The sequence below is a fragment of the Gopherus flavomarginatus genome, chromosome 7 (genome assembly GCF_025201925.1).
Source record: "Gopherus flavomarginatus isolate rGopFla2 chromosome 7, rGopFla2.mat.asm, whole genome shotgun sequence".
Taxonomy (NCBI): Eukaryota; Metazoa; Chordata; order Testudines; family Testudinidae; genus Gopherus; species Gopherus flavomarginatus.
The window spans coordinates 93,616,282-93,636,212 of NC_066623.1; the positions used below are offsets into that span (position 1 = coordinate 93,616,282).

The 19,931-nt window shown below is 39.7% G+C and overlaps 1 protein-coding gene and 1 long non-coding RNA gene across 3 annotated transcripts in view; one reads left to right on the forward strand and one right to left on the reverse strand.

The window, feature by feature from the left end:
* Nucleotides 1–5,782, forward strand: part of LOC127054828 (uncharacterized) — a 53,276-nt gene extending 47,494 nt beyond the window's left edge. Inside the window, exon 3 of the long non-coding RNA XR_007775350.1 lies at nucleotides 5,712–5,782. This is a non-coding gene — a long non-coding RNA (uncharacterized LOC127054828). The remainder of the gene's footprint in view (nucleotides 1–5,711) is intronic.
* TNNI3K (TNNI3 interacting kinase) overlaps nucleotides 1–19,931 on the reverse strand; it is a 161,462-nt gene that overhangs the window by 97,080 nt on the left and 44,451 nt on the right. For both annotated transcript variants that reach the window (XM_050961006.1, XM_050961007.1), the window contains 10 exons: nucleotides 18,047–18,191; nucleotides 17,856–17,960; nucleotides 17,078–17,172; nucleotides 15,062–15,211; nucleotides 9,100–9,186; nucleotides 7,576–7,632; nucleotides 6,160–6,252; nucleotides 6,017–6,074; nucleotides 5,695–5,889; nucleotides 5,238–5,342 (listed from right to left, as the gene is read on the reverse strand). In XM_050961006.1, coding sequence (XP_050816963.1) covers nucleotides 5,238–5,342; nucleotides 5,695–5,889; nucleotides 6,017–6,074; nucleotides 6,160–6,252; nucleotides 7,576–7,632; nucleotides 9,100–9,186; nucleotides 15,062–15,211; nucleotides 17,078–17,172; nucleotides 17,856–17,960; nucleotides 18,047–18,191 — 1,090 coding nt within the window. The remainder of the gene's footprint in view (nucleotides 1–5,237; nucleotides 5,343–5,694; nucleotides 5,890–6,016; nucleotides 6,075–6,159; nucleotides 6,253–7,575; nucleotides 7,633–9,099; nucleotides 9,187–15,061; nucleotides 15,212–17,077; nucleotides 17,173–17,855; nucleotides 17,961–18,046; nucleotides 18,192–19,931) is intronic.

The window sequence follows — 19,931 nt, forward strand, 5'->3', positions numbered from 1 at the left end:
CCACTTTCATCTGTATCACCAAGCCCGATCTTAAGAAACTTTTTATAGATAGTTAAAGCCATCAAATGAAGCTCAGTCGCTAAAAAGACAGATTCTAACATGGTCAGCTGTTACGGTTTAAATGATACCAATATCCTGTCTACATTTTTATTAAAGTTCTTTAATCATACTGGTTGAGCTTGCTCACAAAAGTAATATTTGGTCAATCTGGCACAAAGGTGGAGTTCACCCTCAATGCTGGTAACCATCAAAACCTTGAAGGTTAATTGGAAAAGCAAAATCAAAAATCCAAATTATTCTATAAATGGTACAAAGGAGACAACCTCTAATCCAGGATACTGAATATGAGAGATGCATTTTATCCTCAGCTTCCCTCACCTCATGTTGCGGTTTCATTTAATTTATTATGTGAAACATTGTGTGATTTCCAGAGATGAAAGTAAGGTGGTCTGGTCTGGTGCACTGGAAAGAGCCAGTACACAGCCGACCGTAATGGCAGGGGGCAGCTTCCCCAGGCCAACAATTTAAAAGAGACCTGGGCTCCCAGCAGCGGCCAGAGCCCCTGGGGTAGCAGCAGCGGCCGGCAGCCCTTGGGCTCCAGCAGTGATTTAAAAGGCCTGGGGATTTAAAAGCCCCACCCCTTCTGCTTGAGGCCCTGCCTCTTCTGCCCAAGCTGCCACTCCCCCTTTCCCCCCCTTGCTTAGGACCTTGGCCCTACGTACCGGCAAGTCTCTTAAGTTCCTTTCACCCCTGGTGATTTCTGAATTTACGAAGATGATTATAAGTGATGAACAAATTTGAGGTGAACAAATTTCCACTGACTTAACTCGAGTCAAGATTACACGCTTGGTGATTTGCTTCATCTACGACCAGGGAGCCATTCCCTGGACTTTCACCCCAGGCTGAATGGGATTCATGCTGGGGAATGGGATGCATGCTTGTAAAAGTAAAAGTAAAAGTTTCAAAGTTCAAGCTACTCTAGCAGCGGCAGGCATCACCAAAAAACTGCAAACATGCCTTTCACATCATTGACATGAAAGCAAAATGTCACCTTTTGGCAAGTGACTTGATAGAGATTCCAGCATGGCAATTATATGATCTATGGCCTTTTTGTGGGAGGTCATTTTGCATTTGGATTTGGGGTTTTGGTTTGTGTCACTGTAAACAGGAACCTAAGGGGGCAACAGTTGTGCTTCCCTTACAGAACAGGGCTGCCCCTCTGTGCTCTCTGGTTGGGAAACTGGACAGGGAAGTATTAGGAGACAGAAGTATGTGAGGTACTTCAGGGAGACTCACAGGAGGGACAAGAGAATATGAGGGCTTGGAAGGTGAGAGACAGAGGAAGTGAAGGGGGAGCATATGGAGGGGAAGATGGAAATATGGAGTGCAGGAGGGAGAGCAAAGGGTGACAGAGGAATGCGGACTGTGGGAGAGAGAGTAGGGAGGTGTAAGTGAATACGGGTGCAGGAGGAAGACTGTGAAGGGTGGAGGGATGTGAGACAAAGGAATAACTATTCTCTCTGAGGGGGCAGCAATGTAAAGGAATAAACAACTGTTTAATTGTTTAACAGTTGTTGGTATCTGTCTTTCCAGGACAAGAGAAGACAGTATTTCCCTAAATCAGAAATCAGATCAACAAGGACAGAAACTGATGATTTAGGTGTCCAGAATATCATTCAGATGTAATATTAAAACTATTAAACTTGTCAGGGTGTCAAGACTAGTGAGCATAGTGTACACAAGAGAAATAGTGAGAGTGTAGGACAGAAACTGAAGAAGCCATAGCTGACACTTTCAAGAGCTAACTTAATTCAGGACATATCCCTGAACACTGGAAAAGAGCAATGTAAAGGAGCAGTAACACACTAGGAAATTAGAGGCTAGGTAGTTCACTGCCAGTTGTAGAGAAAACATTTGGAAATGTTTTTGAAGATCAAGAGATGTAACATTTACTGCACTAAAAGCACTGCCTGGTGAAGAGTAGCCAACACAGTTGCAAGAAAGGAATATCATGCCTCAGTGACTTGCTGCAATTCTCTGAGGATGCTTCTGGCAGGGTAGATGAAACTGCAGTGAAGTGGACATCAGATGATTTTTTTTAAAGAATGCCTTCTACCAATTTCCACACTGAAGGGTAATGTGTAAGGTGAGAAGTCATTGATTAGTAGGAAATCTGCCTGACTGGATTACAAAATGGCTAGACATGGGACTTTTTCAAGCTGGAGAAACGGAATGGGGATGCCACGGGGTTAGGGTTGCATCTACAGCTTGTACTTGAAACAATAAGGATTTTAAAATATAAGAGTTTAGAGTTTACAAATGAGAAACTGGGAGAGAAAAAAAAACAAATGTGCAATATGCCATAGGGACTTCCTCTAATAGCTCATATGGAAACATGGCTTTTTGCATTGTGATAAACATTTCCCCAGTTCATTTTTTTCTTTCCCTTTGAGGTGCAGAGATCAGTGCCTTTGCATTGTACAGAGCTAGTTATTGCAAAGCTTTACTGTCAAGCATTCCAACTTGTTTGATAAATGAGCTGCAATTAGTACAGAATGCAATAGACAGGCATTCGACTTATTCTCAGAGTTTGGTTCCCATGATACCAATGTTCCTGCTCTGCTACTTAGTAATAAAGTTGCACAGTAAGTCTCAAATTTGCAGCTGGCCTCCACTCATATGCCTATAAACATTGGTCTATTTGTATTTGGAAATCCCCAAATCTGCACAGTCAACTCAAGTGATTCTGCATGCAGTCAGGCAACTGGTGCGTAGCTATCCACTTCTGCATCGTAATACAGGTATTTGCATGTACAGACAGATGCACTCAGACATTTGGTAGGTGTAATCAAAGCATGCTGATCATTTGAGACAAAGTGTAAGGCAGAATTTATGTCAGGATTGCCATCCTGATGCATCTAAAAATAATGAGTCAGGCCTCATGTGATTGGCTTAAATATCATGAGATTTTAAAAATAATTCAGTTGTTTTCTGGTTTTTGAGACTTTATGGTTCATAATATCAAGCTTTTATCTATCATTGTGAGGGACAGAATTACATTTTTTAAAAAATGAAATGTGAGATTCTCACATGATAACATGACTCTAGTAGCTGGGGCTTTAAACAAAATCCCAGGTAATGTATTTGGGAAACTTGTGATAAAATCATGAGAGTTGGCCACACTGCTCATGCTTACTTTTAAAAGGACCAAACTTGATAGATGGGGATGGGGGGCAGGGGGGGAATTGTCATGGGCACAAAGGGTAGTTAGACTCCTGACTTCCATTGAAAGTCAGTGGGCATCCAACTCCCATTTATTCCTTTGAAAATCCTCCCCCCCCACCATTTCCCTGACTAAGATAACCTGGCTTACACCTCTTACAATCTTTCATTGATAGAATGTGTTGCATTGACTTGTAATTATTTGTAGGTACTGTGCATATACTGTGTGGACATTATTATCCATATTATAAATCTTTGGTTCCTCCCTCCTAAGTATCCTTTGCACCAGCCTGGTGGCACAAAGTAGACCTACAGTTACTGCTAGGCAGCACCTGAAGATTTTCCTAGGGCAGGGGAATCATCAGCTGGGGTATGTCCGCCATATCTACTTCGTCTCTCCACCCCTGCCAGGGTCTAGCGAGTATTCTAGGGTGGGATGGAGACATGTCAGGGAAGGTGAACCAGAGCAGGGCCTGAGTCCAATGCAATGCACTCCAGTTATCCCATGTGGTGGAATGGCTCCTTATGAGCTATTATCTGCCAGAACAGTTTAGAACAGCTCTGAGGGCTGGAAAAGTGGCAGAACCCCATGAGAGCCAAGTGCTGCTCTTGAGGATTTTGGTCTATTTTTTTTGTTGGGCTTCATATGTTACCATTCAAAATAGGTATACAAGTAAAGTCAGAACTTAAAAAAGCCCAAAGGGTTAAATGTTACATTTGAAAGTCCTCAGTTTAAGTATGGATGGAAGCAAGACAAAATTACAGATGTTTTCAAATATTAAATCCATACAGTTAATTCTCTTGATGCCTGCCCTGACAACATCCAGAAAAGCTATTGCTGCGTCAGTCTCCTCTTGTTGGCACTGACTTGGGAGACAATACAATGAACACTTCTATTTCTTCACAAAGCAAGAGGAGAAAAGTCCAGTTCCATCCCCCAGAGAAAGTAGTACCGGCACAGGAAGCTTTTAGTGTAGCCACCAGTTACAGTAGGACATGAAAGCTTTGAGCAAGGATCAAAAGATTATTCAGAAAATGAGATGTGTGTGGAACACAGTTCTGTATTACAGTGGCACTAGGCTGGAAGACTGGAAGTGGGTCATTGGGGAACACAAACGAAAATGAATACTGTAATTTCATTTACCAAAAATGCTTATTTAGTAACTGGAGAAGAGAAAAGAAGGTATATATGCCTGATATGGAAGCAAGTCCTTTCTGTGCCTAATCAGGTCCTGACCCTTTACAGTTTTTCATGTAAGGGATTTATTGTTTTACAGGGTGAATTCCATTGACTTAACAGCAAGTTCCTGTATAAAAATCATTTCCTTCCCTCCTTCAAGAGAGGATGAACTTTAAAAGACCAGGATTGTACATTGGAGAGAATATAGTTGTTGAACAGCTGCATCCTTTTGGAAAGATTACCTTCAGAATTCAACAGACATCACCATGAGCAGTGGTTAGATATGGAATATATGCTAGAAGTGTGATGGGTGGTTGACAGTTTTCAAATCTGTTCCAACATTTACATACATGAATTTGTATAACCAGATCTTTCATACTCGAGCCTCTCCTGTCACTTTGTATGTATACAACAGCTGACTACTCCACTGAATGTCAAGTAACTATATTAAGGGGTGCAACTTAGTGTAAATTACACAACAGATGTGTATTTCCCATGTCAATTTTATTCTTACTAGATGCATATAAATCATAAATCATTTCAGAATATGACACATTGCTGTGAAATAGGTATTAGTATAAACGATAAATAAAATGTATCAAATAAATATTTCAAAATAAAGGTGTTAAAGCATTCAACAACACTGACACACTGAGGCCCCATGATTCAATCTGATCCATACAGGTAGACCCATGTGCCTGTTCAGAGCCCCACAGATTTAAATGAGATTTTGCACAGGTATAGGTCTGGGTGTGCAGAATCAGACTGCAGAATACTGTATTTATTTTAGGGCTACATCCTCCACTGAATTTGAGGGACAAGGAGAGAAACTTACCTGTTCAAGTCCCGATGTATGATTGGCTGTGTAAGATTATGAAGATACTCCATACCTTTGGCAACATCTACAGCAATGATTAATTTAGACTGCAAGTCGAGATTCCTAGATTTAAAACATACAGTACTGGTCAAAATGGACAGATATAAGACAAATTTACTTGCAATGTTCTGAAGAGCTCACAGTAACCTGAAAGTTGTGTCATATGCAAATCAGAACTGCCTTTTTAGTTGGTTTATTGTAATTTGAATACAAAATCTCACCAAGTAAAATGATAATTAACTAGCTAATAGTTTTGTGATTAATTGATTGTTTACTTCATATACCAAATTGTCTGGATTAAAACAATGATTTGGTACATTCCTCTAACTGAAGTGAATAATAAATATTTGCACCAGTGGAGTTTTTATCTCCAGAATTATTTATAATAGGGTCATACAAAGAGTTAATCAGATACCTCTTCTGTTCATGCAGCAGAGAAAACAGTGATCCTCCAGAAATATATTGAGTGACTATAGCAAACTGACTTGGATCATCTAAGCAAGCGCCAACAAACTGGATGACGCAAGGATGATTGAGTCGACAGAGGATAGAAACTTCACGGCAAAACATGTCCACATCTGATTTGGAACAGTAGGTATTGGCTCTGTAGCTAATAATTTACATGAAGAGAAATCAAAAGTAAGCGAAAAGTAGCATGAAAATTATGTGGTATGATTTTTTTGTACTCTAAATTAGGATATTAAAGAAGTAAAATGGAAAAATATTTCCAAGCTTACCGTTTAATTGCTACGATTTTATTTCTGCATTTTCCCTTATACACTTTTCCAAAAGACCCTAAAATGATTAAAAATAAATAAGCACAAAGATATTTTCTGTGTGTATCAAACTTCTAAAATGGATGCATTCTGCTTTTTGGTACCTGAGCCAATAATCTCATGGAACTCTATTTCAGAGAGCTGAAGATGGAAATGTGATGGCAAACCAGCACGGAGGAGGAGAACATCTGCCTTTTCTGCAAAAGAAAATCGTTATCCTTTTTTGTAAAATGCATGTGTGAAGGGGGAAATAAAAGCACTTAAATTGACAAAAACATTACACAGTAGCAGCTGATTTTCCTACCATAAATTGGTTAACTGGTAATCCCATTTCTTTTTGTTTCAAAACCCACAATATACCCCAATAATAAACAAGGATTTGCAACATTACACCTGCCTCAGGGTTTCTTGGCTGTAAAGCCTTATCACTGAAGAACACTGTCCCATAAGCATATTCTGTCTGGATCATGTGATTATTGCATAAAATTCTTTATATAAGGAATTTGTTCCCTATTCTGTGTATCCAGCACTCACTACCAATGCTGTGGTTTTTATTTGTGATCTGATCTACTGTTCAATGGCACTTGGAATCTGAACTCTGATGTGCAATTGAATTCACACACCAAACATCTCTAAACTGTTGATCCATGTCGTCTACCACAATGTGCTTATACGAATATTTCTAAATAGAACATTTTAATATGCATGGTGATTACATGTAAAGAATACAAGCAGTAGAATAAACCCAGAGCTAACATTTGAAATGGAAAATCAAAAGGATCTCAAAAAATGAAACACTTTTAAATATAAATATGCAGCTGAATTTTTTGGCTATGTCTGCTTCAATACAACACCATTCATTTTCAGATAGCATCTTTCTTACAAAAGTATGCCCAAACATTTCACAGCAGATTTCATTCTAACGTTTGTTAGTTCTGCATTAATCTATTCATGTTTGTTTCTTTAGTATCAATTCACAGTGTCTTATTTTTTCTCAAAACAAGAGATTTTGGTTTGAATCTTAAAAAAAAAAAGTCAATTTCTCTGGAAATTTAAAAGTTTAAAGAAAATAAAGAGACATGGTGGGTGAGGTAATATCTTTTATTGGACCAACTTCTTCAGCTCTGTGTATGCTTGAAAATGTCTCTCTCTCAGCTACAGAAGTTGGTCCAATCAAAGGTATTGCCTCACCCATCTTGCCTCGCTAATATCCTGGGACCAACAGGGCTACAACAACACTGAGTAAAAAGAAAACAAATTAAGACCTAAATAGTATGGCTTTGTTCCTGCCAGAAACTGAGCACCTCTGTCTCCACTAAAGTCAATAACTCAGGGTAAGTAAATTGCTTTCCAAAATGCTCCCACAGGAATACAGCTCCTGTTTCATCACATTTTCTTTACATTTCTAAATTAAAAAAAAATGCAGATAAAATTGATCATGTGCCGTATATTCAGGATGATTAACACCTTTAGCAACAGAATATAAAATTTGTTCCCCTATCTCCCCCTCATTATAATACCTTTTGTCATGCTTTTAATCTTCCCTAGAGGGGATGGAACAGAGACGTAAGAACCATCTGAAATCAAAGAAGAGAATGAAGTTTATGGACTTTTCTGAGAACAGTATAAATGCCTTTCTTGATCAAAGAAGTAAGGCAATTTTTACTTAAAAAGTAGAGAAAAAGTGGGCAAAAATATCACTTTAAAAAACCTGACAGGACTGTAGGCATGTATTTTTAAACACACATGCTAGGCCAGATCCTCAGCAGGTGTATTGGCATAGCTCCATTGGTGCCCATTAGAGCTACAGTAATTTTTACTCACAGAAGGTCTGGCCTAATACAGTTACATATATGGACTGAATTTTCTAAAGAGCTTTGGGTCATATTTGCACATGCTCAGCATCAACCACTGGAGACAAGCTTTCCAAAACATTCACCACCCAGAAGATCACTCTTTTGACAATTTTTGGCCAGATTCCCAAAAGAGCTCAGCACTCACTCTGCACTGAAAATCTGGCCACTTGTTTAGATGCTCAAATCAGAGCTGAGCTCTTTTTTAAGATTTGGCCTTGATTGTGGATGCTGAACTTTTAAAAACATGACCCTCACCATACAGTATACATGGAGGTATCAAAAGAGGTGATGAACTGATGAAAAAACCTGGGATTTAGCTGTTCCGAGCAGATTTAATTTCTGTATCTGCATGTGTTTGTAGCTTGCTGGAGTTAAAATTCAACGATTTGTGCAAGCTCAGCCCTCTGGAGATACACATGCTTCGGAAATGCAGTGTACCTGAAGAGGAGCACAATGCACTTGGGCGATCTGGGCTTTCAGGGCCCAATATTAGTCCTATGGATATCAGTGGGAATTTTTCCATTCACTGAGAGCAAATTCTTGCCCTAGGTATAAATCCATAGAATTTAAGCAAGGATGCTTCATGTCTCATTTTCTCTGTAGATACTTTTCTTAACAAAATATAAAACTTTTGTGAGCCCATCCCACAGCTGAGATTAGCAAATTTACTTCTTGCCACTTGTCATTTAGTCAGCAATAGAGAGTGATATTTTTCTAACAAAAAGAGTAATTAATCCTTGATGTGGGGCAATTAGGTAGCTAAAGACATTCAAAAATATGAAGGATTGGGTTGAATACAGAAACTTCCTGCATGCGAATAATCAGACAGACATCAAAGGAAGACAAAACAAAGAGAATGCCTAAACAAGGTATTAAATATGTAGAAAGGTATGCGTAATGATTATTAAGGAATGATTTTTATTTCAAAGTTCAGTTTTTAATCTCTTACCAGTATCAAAGTGACAACACTGCTCTAAGATAAAGGAGAAGTTTGGACACACATCAGAGACGCACAGTACCTGAAAAACCAGGACACTCATGCCATTAAATTACCTTCAAATATAAACTTACTGTACCAGATAGGGCCTGATCCAAAGCTCACTGACGGCACAGGAAAGATTATCATATATTTCAATGGGCTTTCAACGGCCCTTCAGACTATAAAGTGACTAGCTTATCAAACTGTACCTCCTCCAGGTTGGGAGTATTCATTACAGGGTGAGTCATCCTGGGGTCTTTTATAATGCTTCAGAAGGGTAACAATGGCATCATGTCCTAAAGGAGGAGGAATGATGGATTTGCATATTAAATGTCAATATTCATTACTTATTATTTATTTATACAAAATTAGGAGAGTTTTAAAATAAACAGTGCTTCTGTTTTTGAAAACATATAAAGAACTCATTCAGTGACTGTGATCAGAAACGTGATGTGATTTTGAGCTAGGTGAACATGGGAAAAATCTGGCTGAATAAAACAAATGTAATTTTTCACCACGGGTTAGAATGGCATGCTGGGTTTGATTACACTAAAAAAAAAAAGAACTATACATAGCAGCAAGTCTCAGACCCTAGGTCAACTGACGGGCTCCTGGGGCTTGCGCTATGGGGTTAAAAATAGCAGTGTAGATGTTCAGATTTTCACATAATCACAGGACTTCAAGAGCTAGGACTTCAAGAAACACACCATGAGACACGAGATTTGCTATGAAGTCATGAGAGTTTGCAATACTGAGCAACTGCTTCCATTCCATATTTCAGGGGGCGGGGAGAAGTCATATTAGACTAAAGCTGGAGCCCAAGGTCTGAAACCCGGAGACAAGGGAGGGTCTCACAGCCTGGGTTCTAGCGCAAGACTGCACATCTGCACTGCTATTTTTAGCCCTGTAGCTTGAGCCCTGTGTGCCCAAGTCAATTGACCCAGGCTGTGAGACTTGCTATTGTGAGTTTCTTTGTTTCTTTTTGCAGTATACACATATCCACAAATACTACAGTGACAGATGCCAGTATAAAATCCCAAGTAAAAGCTGAGAAAAATCTTCATTAAAGTCAATGGGGAAAAAACTAAGGCTGAAAATATTTCAGCTATTAAAGTCTCAGTAGGCAAACATATTCTCCACTTTTTTGCTGAATATTTGTCACTCTGTTTCAGCAAGGAAGCAGAGGGGAATAGTACATGCACAGATTAGTCACTGTATTATACTCTCAGTCTCTCAGATGCTTTGGTGATTAAAAAATCTCCTCAGCACTTCAAAGTGACGTTTGGGGTTCCATTCTGCACACTCAGATCACTCAGAACTGCAGTTTGAGCTCTCCCTCCTGTTCGCTCCTCTTTACCAATCTCAGATTTTTGAATACTCTTTTAAAAGGAGGAATCTCTTATTCTTTTGAGGCTTTGCTCTTGGTTAATTAGATGCATTTTCAACATTGTGTTTTTAAGGCTTTTTTGGACTCTCAGAATCCCCATTCCATTATTTCCACTTTTTCCAGTCCAACGGAAAATGTTTGGGGGAAATAGCAATTTTATCATGGTTTCTTGCTCCAGGCATCAGCAAGGTTTTCTGTTTGCCTCTCACAAAGAGGAGAGCAGAAAAAACAGATTCATTCAGAATGAGATTGTGAGGCAGTGCTCACATACCAAATGCTACCCTTCATTTGAACAGCTCTCTTGGTTCTGTTTGCTTGGAAATATTTTAATTCCCTGCCAACTCAGTGGCACAATTTGTTGGCATTTTCTTAGGGATATTCTTCATCAACAGCCTAATGAGTGCAAGCATTCTGGCTCATAATGAGCACAAACCTGCCAAGGAAATGCCAGTAAGCTCACAAGCACTGAAAGGTTTCCTCACTCGAGTTCTAGAGTCCCGAAGATAGTTCAGTGCAGCTCTAGCAGAGTCCACTATAACATTTTTCCGTCTCCTGAGATGATCCCGAGGATTTCATTTGGAAACAGACATAACACTACCTTTGTGTAAAACTGGCTGGTATTTTAATACAGTTGTTGAGGAGGCAAAAATTTCTGCTTGGAGCAAATCTTGAGTAGAGCTATTGGCAGCTGATCAATCAAGACAACCTACAATCTACTGATTGATGATATGGTGTTACTTATAACTGTAGCTATTGTATCTCTATATCTACTGTAACTGAACTTCCTATAATTCCAGTAAGTGATTGACTGCATGCAAGCATTCTTCAAAACCTGGGTCATACAGTTATCAAAATGGAGTTAAGGAAAATGACAATAGTTTATTTACTCTGCACTGCAGAAAGATTAACTGAACACTCATCATCTTAATAATTTGGTTATAAAGACACAATAGTAAGTCAAGGGTATAATGGCAACTAGTGTCACATGTAAAAACATACTTGATATATTCATAAACCCCCTCCCCTAAGGATTGTATGTAAGAGTCCTGCTGACTCATCCTGTGGTGCAGTGCTAGTGTTGCCCTGGATTTGAGGGGTGGGTATACCCCAGAATGTGATCAAGCTCATTGCAACCATATTGTTTGCATTCAGCCACCCTGAAGTAATGATATAGAACACAATATAGTTAAGGGTTAATTAGAGATAGGCTTTCAGAAGCAAGGTCAAAACTAGCTGTAGTTTCTGCTAATCAGAATGGGAGGAAGGGACAAGTAAGTAAACAACCGAGACTGAAAAACCTTGGTGGATGGAAAACCTTGAGTCTAGACACCTGTGATATTAAAAGTTTATTGAAAGTTAGAAAAGTGATGATACAGGAGGGGTCATTATGACCTACATGTTCCATAGAAGTTAGTTATAAAAGATTTGCTAATAGAGCGTACTTTGGAGAAGTCCTCTGAAGACATCTTGCAAAATGTTTTTCCTGATACTCTTTCTCCCCAGTGGGTGAGCAACTGGCGACTGCAAGCCTATTGTTTATTACTCAATACTGTTCCAGATGTTAGGTAAATATCTGGGATGTTCTAAACCTGTTGCTTAATTTGTGTGTGCTTAAATCTAATAAACTGCAGTTTTAGATAGAGCACGCTTACTTGCATGAATCTTATCAGACGGAAGTGCTGTGTTCCTGTTGATTTATTCCTTATACTGCCTATAGTGAAATAGTTAAGTTGCCCCTGTTGGGGGTTCTGAAAACCCTGGATAACACTAGGATTCTGACCAGAGAAGTTCTGCTGACTCACCTGCCCCCACAGTTAGTTCCAACCAACGAATATAAATGTGTTTGAGTGTCTCTGTAATGTAGAAGAATCCAAGAATAAGAATGGGATCCTACAGGTAGCAAGCCTATGAGCAATGAAACTCAGAAAATGTTTAGACTGAGGTTTGTGATTTGATGCTGTATAACAGAGGTTCTCAAACTAGGGCCGCCGCTTGTTCAGGGAAAGCCCTTGGCGGACCAGGCCAGTTTGTTTGTCTGCCGCATCCGCAGGTTCGGTCTATCGCAGCTCCCAGTGGCTGCGGTTCACTGCTCCAGGCCAATGGGGGCTGCGGGAAGTGGCAGCCAGTAAGTCCCCCAGCCTGCGCAACTTCCCGCAGCCCCCATTGGCCTGGAATGGCAAACCGTGGCCAGTGGGAGATGCAGTTGGCCAAACCTGCGGATGTGGCAGGTAAACAAACCAGCCTGGCCCACCAGGAGCTTTCCATGAACAAGGAGTGGCCCTAGTTTGAGAACCACTGTTCTATAGTGTAACACAAAGGCAAGGAAGTGGGTGAATTTGGACTAGATTCAATGTATGTTAGGAGCAGAATAGGAGAAACACCTGCATACACAGTGCCTCTAGAATTCATTGGCATTTCTGGGCCAAAGCTACAGCTGCTCTTGTAGGATTCTAATACATTCATGAGACTGTTCCTGTGCATGCCCAAGTCTGTTTCACCATAAAATGCTATATACATTGCATTGTATTTTGTTCAGCTGCTTATAGATCCTTTTCTTCTGGAAATAGCAAACTAGTAAAATTTGAGGGTTACCCAGAGTAGCAGTGCAAAGCAGAACAAAAAGAATATACTGCACATATCATCCCTTTATACACAAATCATTTGACCTTCACTATAGTTACTCTAGGGGTAAATTAGAAATCTATTCTCTCCTTGATCTCTGGACACAGCTACCACTGACATCAACAGGAGCACCGTACACAGAAGACAAGGAGAAAAAGAATATGCCCTATAGTATTTTCTCTATTCCTGCACTCACAGTATGTGCTTACACTGAGGGAAACAAACATATGTTGGGAGCTAAAAGGGCCATGGTCATTTTGTACCAATTATATTTATGCAGATAAATATTAATAACATATTAATGATTTAGAACTATTTTTGATTCATTTTGGTTGGTCTGTAAAACTGCTGTAATCTTTCTTGATCATTCTATAATTCTGGAGCAATTTACTGACTGGTCTTTGAATTAGAGCTGGGCAAAATTTTTTTGACTGAGACTGCTTTTGGCAAAAAAAATGAAGATTCAGCGACATTGAATATTTTGAGAATTCATGTCAATTTTGCTGAATTCTTTTATTAAAAACAAAACAATACCTCCACAGCCTAAAAAAATTCCAAAATGTTTCCTCATTTTCTAAATAAAACATTTTGACTTTTTTATTGAAACTACATTTTTTGTTTAGAAAAATTCCTTTGATTATATTTAAAAAATGCACAAATGTTAAAAAATGCTCAAAATTGAGACAAAACATTTTGTTAGAAACAAAACGGTGGGGTGGTTTTTTTTGGACTTTTTATTCACTGAACATTTTGAAAATTTTCATTGAGTCTACCCGAAACTTTTATTTTTGGATTTTGCAGAATTGCTAGTGAATGGAAAAATCCATTATTCTCCCAGCTCTAGTTTGCACATATTGCTTAGTGGTGGCAGAAAAAGTGTGGGGTCACAGGAGAGGACATGAGGGCTTATCTACGCTGGGAAGTTAGTATGCAGTAAGCTAGTGTGTGAATTTAAAGAGCACTACCCATTCCGCACTATCTCCCCAGGTGGACACTCCTATTGTACACTGAATGTGCCCTTGGGCAGATTAGCTTAATTTACTTCCAAAGTGCAGTAAACTAAAAAATTGTCTACACTGTGAATTACTGAGCACTAGCAAGGGTGTAAATTTTAGTGCACACCAGGGTGTCGTGCACTAACTGTCCGTGTGTGGGCTCTGCAGGCATGAACTAAAACCTCCCTAGTGCACACTGATGTAGTCCTGTTTCAAAGAGTACTATATCAATGTGCACTAAGGACCTTTCAGTGGACGCTAGCAGGGGCCACACAGACAGTGTGTGACATGCTGGTGCACACTAGAATTTACACCCCAGCTGGTGTGCACTGATGCAGCATGTACACAAGCACGTTGGCAGTCTTAGTGAGCAGTTAGAGTGTCCACTTGGGGAAACAGTGCTGAGTAGCTAGTGTTCACTAACTACTGTGGGCTTGTCCACATGTGGGAAAAGCCCTGAGGAATTTTTCCACTTGAATTCTGATTGCTCACCAAACCCACAGAGAGACTACTCCACTAGCCCTCAGTGCCATGAGCCATGGAGTGGTGCTATATGCAGGGGTGGAGGAAGGGGACTCACACATTTTTACACCTGCAGCCCCCCCAGTCCAACAATGGTTGTGCACAACTGGAAAAATTTTCAGCAAGAAACAAAGCTTTTGGGTTGAATAGGAAAATGAAAGAAAAGCAGACCACAAATATGACATGTTAGTGAGATGATTCTGTGAGACACATATGGGAAAGTATAGTAGGAACCACTGAAAAGTGCTCTGCTCTGAGGGATTTTTGCAGGAAATCAAGGACTGCTATATTCTAATGCACTGCTTCGTATAATGCGTCTTCCAGTCATAAAAGACAAACCCTCATCTATATAAAATACTTCAGAAATTGCATTTTCTGAACTGTCTTTCTGGAAAAAAATGGATTTCTTTTACTTTAGCAGCATATTTTTCAGCTGAGTTTGTGTGGAACCAAAGTGATGTTTAGCAGTCTAGAATATCTGAGACGATAAACTCCAGCTTGGTTTTCATAACCCTCGATGCCAGGAGCCGGCATGCAGATGGTGGGAGTTCCCAATCTACTGATGCTGCAGGGTTATTTTGTGCTATTATCTTCTAACTGTGGTGTTCCTACATATTTGCAGCAGAAAGTGGAGAAATGAAATACCTTTCTCATAAGCCCACATCAAACAGGTCTGCTCATCTTTTTCTCCACTAGACCTGCTGGGATCACAGGCTACCAGATTCATATCAGCTCCATTATCCAGTAAAAACTGTACTAGACGAATGTGACCATGGTAGCAAGCACAGTGTAATCCTAGAACATCAGAGAAGAAAGAACAGCCAATGTGGTAAGCACAGTTGTTACAACATAATTGAACTTGTAGTAATAGCTATAAAACTGGAATTGATTTCCTTGATAAATGAATATATTATCAGACAAAAGACGGGGCACTGTAAGAACAGAGAATATTATTCTACAAGAGCCAATCTATTTCATGCCCTACAGTACTCATTTTACCATGTGCAATTCACTACCACAAACCGAGGTTAGCAACTTGATAAGGATGTAAGAACAAACAGAAAGAGAAAGGGCTCCTGTCATAAACAGATAGCTAAGGGTTAATGTCTCTTTCACCTGGAAAGAAGTAACTTGAAACACCTGACCAGAGGACCAATCAGGAAACAAGACTTTTTCAAATCTGGGTGGAGGGAAGTTTGTGTGTGAGTCCTTTGTTCTGGTCCTGTGCCTATCTCTCTCTCGGCTATGAGAGGATCTCTGTTTCCTGCCTTTCTAATCTTCTGTTTCCCAGTTGTAAGTACAAAAGATCAGATAGTGATTTATATGTTTTTTTTGTATTTACATGTGTGTAGTTGCTGGAGTGTTTTGAATTGTATTCTTTTTGAATAAGGCTGTTTATTCATATTTCTTTTAAGCAATTGACCCTGTATTTGTCACCTTAATACACAGAGACCATTTTTATGTATTTTTCTTTCTTTTTACATAAAGCTTTCTTTTAAGACCTGTTGGAGTTTTTCTTTGGGGGGGGAACTCCAGGGAACTGAGTCTGTACTCACCAGGGAATTGGTGGGAGGAAGGAGTCAGGGGGGAAAATCTCTGTGTGTTAGATTTACTAGCCTGACTTTGCATACCCTCTGGGTGAAAAGGGAAGTGCTTGTGTTTTCCAGGACTGGAAATAGAGAGGGTGGAATCCCTCTGTTTAGATTCACGGAGCTTGCTTTTGTGTCTCTCTCCAGGAACCTGGAAGGGAGAAGGGAAGGGAAATGGTTTATTCCCCTTTGTTGTAAGACTCAAGGAATTTGGGTCTTGGGGTCCCCAGGGAAGGTTTTTGGGGGGATCAGAGTGCCCCTAAACACTCTAATTTTTTGGGTGGTGGCAACTTTACCAGGTCCAAGCTGGTAACTAAGCTTGGAAGTTTTCATGCTAACCCCCATATTTTGGATGCTAAGGTCCAAATCTGGGAATAGGTTATGACACCTCCCCCAACCTAGTTTGAGCAGGTCTCCTCCCTTCTTGTATCTCTGCACAGGTTCTCCATCTATTCAGTGTTCTCCTCTGCACTTTCAAAGCACTTCACACCCCCTCTGCCTATCTCTGTCCACAATCCTTATCCACCCAACTTTTTCTCAGGAATGATGCTTTCATCTCCTTAAGCCACTGCCCTCTTTGCACCCTCTTCCATGTAGCAATGCTTATTTGGAACAGCCACACAATTAATGTACTACTCCCCCCACACACACGCTGCCAACATTTTCTAAAAAATCACTTGTTCTGTGAAGTGTGCTAGTTATAAAAACCACATGCTGCTTTGTGTTTGGTCACTGTTCTGTATCTGCTCCTGCTTTAAGGCACTATACTGTCAGGTGCTCTATGCTCTCAATGCCTATTGGCTTCAGTGGGAGCTGAGAATGCTCCGTCCCTTGCAGAATTGGGTACTTAGTCTGTAAAGCTGGAATTTCCAAAGGAGTCTAAGGGTGTGAGAATCTCTTTGAAATTCAGTGGGAGACTGACGGCCTCACTCCCAAAGGCAGGCACCTTTGGAAATCTCGGCCTAACCACTTCAGGTTGGAAACATGTCCTCTGCTTAGTATATTTTACCTGTTAAAAAGTGTGGTGTTATCTATATATACAAATAATAAATCACAGTCCTCACGATCGTACCTGTATGCCCATCTCTTCCTTGATGATTGATGCTTAAAACATTCTGGTCAAGAAGAAATTTTACTAGTTCTATGTTCTTGCCATAGGTACAGGCACTGCAAGAAATAAACAACAAAATAAAAAAGAACTCCCCAGCCCCCAGAAATAGCAAAATTAATGTTGGTTACCTAAAGATTTCAAGGGAGTTACATTGACATAAAACCCATGTAACAGAATGGAGAATCTAAATGAAGGATTTATCTACTAAAACAAGTATGTGCTTTTCTGTTACATTGGAAGTATCCTGAATATCCTGGTGCCAATATCAGACACAGTTGTGCAAAATTAATTAGGTCTGTTCTGCAAGTGCTTTTAAAGAACTCTACATTTTCATAAAATTGTGGCCAAAAATATTTAAAACAAAATTTCACACAAATTTTGCTGTGCCACCTTGTTAGATAAAAAGTCTGGAGGACAAGTGGATTTTGGGTATAATGTGGTCCAAGCTTAGATTCCCTTGGTCAGAAAAAGGAAAAGAAGCAATGCTTTATACAGCTGTTGATGAACTTTCAACATCTTTCTCATGCCTGCTATTACCATCTGTTTCTACCTCTTTTCTCTTTCTCCACTGTCTCCTTTGTGGCACTTAACTCTAGCCTTGCCTCTCTCTCAGACATGAGTCTAGCATCCATACCGTCCTGCAGTCCTGCCCCCGCTTAGGTTGAAGTGGCTGCTACTGCCAATTTTGCATGCATTTGTAAGCAGCATTCTATTGACAATCGTGTTTAAAATGTCCTACCTGTGAAAAGCTGTTTCACTGAATATATTTTCCTTAGTCAGACTTTCTGTTCCTGACAGCTGGATTATTTCCTTGACAACTTCAAACTTTCCATTGTAACAAGCACTGAAGACAAAGTCAGCAGAGTATTATTGATAATGCTATGAATTACACCAATGCAATGCAAAGCAGTGCTTCTGTACGTTACTCACAGGTGTAAAGGTGTGTCTCCATAAATATTGGCCACATGGGGCTGAACTTCAAAATTGCTTTGGAGTAGGAACTTCACTATTTCATGATGTCCAAATCGAGAACAGAAGTGTAGAGGAACATGGTCTTCATTGTCCTGAGCATTCACTATCATTTCAATCAGACAGAGGAAAGTGAACTGTTTATACTCACTTTTTCAGAGACAGCGAGAGAGAGTTTGCGCATGCACACTATGAAATCCCAAGACAGTTAATTGATGAAATATTTATGGACATACTGAAGTTAATGGGAGCTTTTCCATTGACTTCAATGGATGCAGGATCAGACTATGTAATCTGACACTGTTCATAATAAGTCACCAACGCCAATTATTCAGGATGTAATTAGTTATTGTAACAGCAGGTTTACTGAATCGTTCAATAAAGTTTTCAGTGAAGAAAAGAGGGAGGTATTAATGAATTAGTGGCCCTTAGAAAATGGATTACTGCCAGTGTATTAAGAATGTGAAACAAAACTATGCTCCAAAGACATTAGGTATAAGAAAACAACCACCGGAGTTATTTCAAATGAGTGGAATAAAATTCATTCACTAAAAAAATCTGGAAGAAAATCTTTCATTGCTGTGGAATCCAGAGTTATTTTTAAATAATATATTAGGCTCCTTAAGTACCAGCATTAGAATCATGGAACCAAGGGCAGTTACAGAGTGACAGAAAAAAAATCAAAAAAAGATGTACAGGAGACACAAGTAAGGATATAATGTTTCATGCACATTAATAAAAATCATTTATAAAAAGCAAACAAAGAAAAATGGTATTTCCCACTTCTGGATCTCCCAAGTTTTCCCTTTTCTCTTATGGCTATGTTTTAGGCTTCAATCCTGCAAAGTCTTAGAGTCATAGAGTTTAAGGCCAGAAGGGACCACCTGAGCATCTAGTCTGACCTCCTGTACCATATGGGGTGCAGTGGCATGCTAATCCCGAATCCCAAAATTAGACCAAGGACCATAGGAGACTAGACTATTATGAGCCACAAGCAGAGAATGGGAAGGACTGAGGTGCACCAGAGCCTGAGGCCCCCACAATGGCAGGGAAATGATTATGTGAGATATACTCAGATAATCCTGCCAAGTGACCTGTACCCACACACTGCAGAAGAAGGTAAAAACCTCCCAAGGACATTGCCAATCTGACTGAGGAGAAAATTCCTTCCTACTCCCACATATGGTGATCAGTTAGACCCTGAGCCTGTGAGCAAGAACCAGCCAAGCACTTGTGAGAAAAGACACTTGGCCACTTCAGAGCCCTGACCCTCCCACCTCCAATGTCCCATCTCTAGCCATGGACATTCCTGATGCTTCAGAGGAAAGAGATTTAAAAAACAAAGAAAAGAAAAAAAAAAAGAAAGGTACACATATTTAACTTTACACCCAGCAACGGTGCAAGATATGGCACTACTTCTTTGAGTGATGTTAAGCAGGTATGCAAATCTTTGCAGGATTGGGATAAGAAATTTTCAGGTTGGGACAGTCTCTCTCTCTCTGTCTCTTGTACATAATTATACATGGAAGATATGGTTGCACTATTCCTGAAAGGAAAGAACGTTTTATAGCAGTGTCATGGATTTTCTATGTGGTGGCATATATTTTACAAAAGATATAATCTACAGATGTTTTAGAAAGAATTTTAAAAAATTTATTGAGACAATTTCTTGTCTCCCTCCACGTGTAAAGCCAGTTGCCTTAGTTACCATGCAGCTGTATAAGCCTGAGAAGGAAAGCAAAATTAAAATGAATTAATTTAAAATACCTCTAAACATCACTCAGATTCACCAAGGGTCCTGTTGTGATACCAATGCCCTAAACTTCTTTAGGATTATGATTTCCCA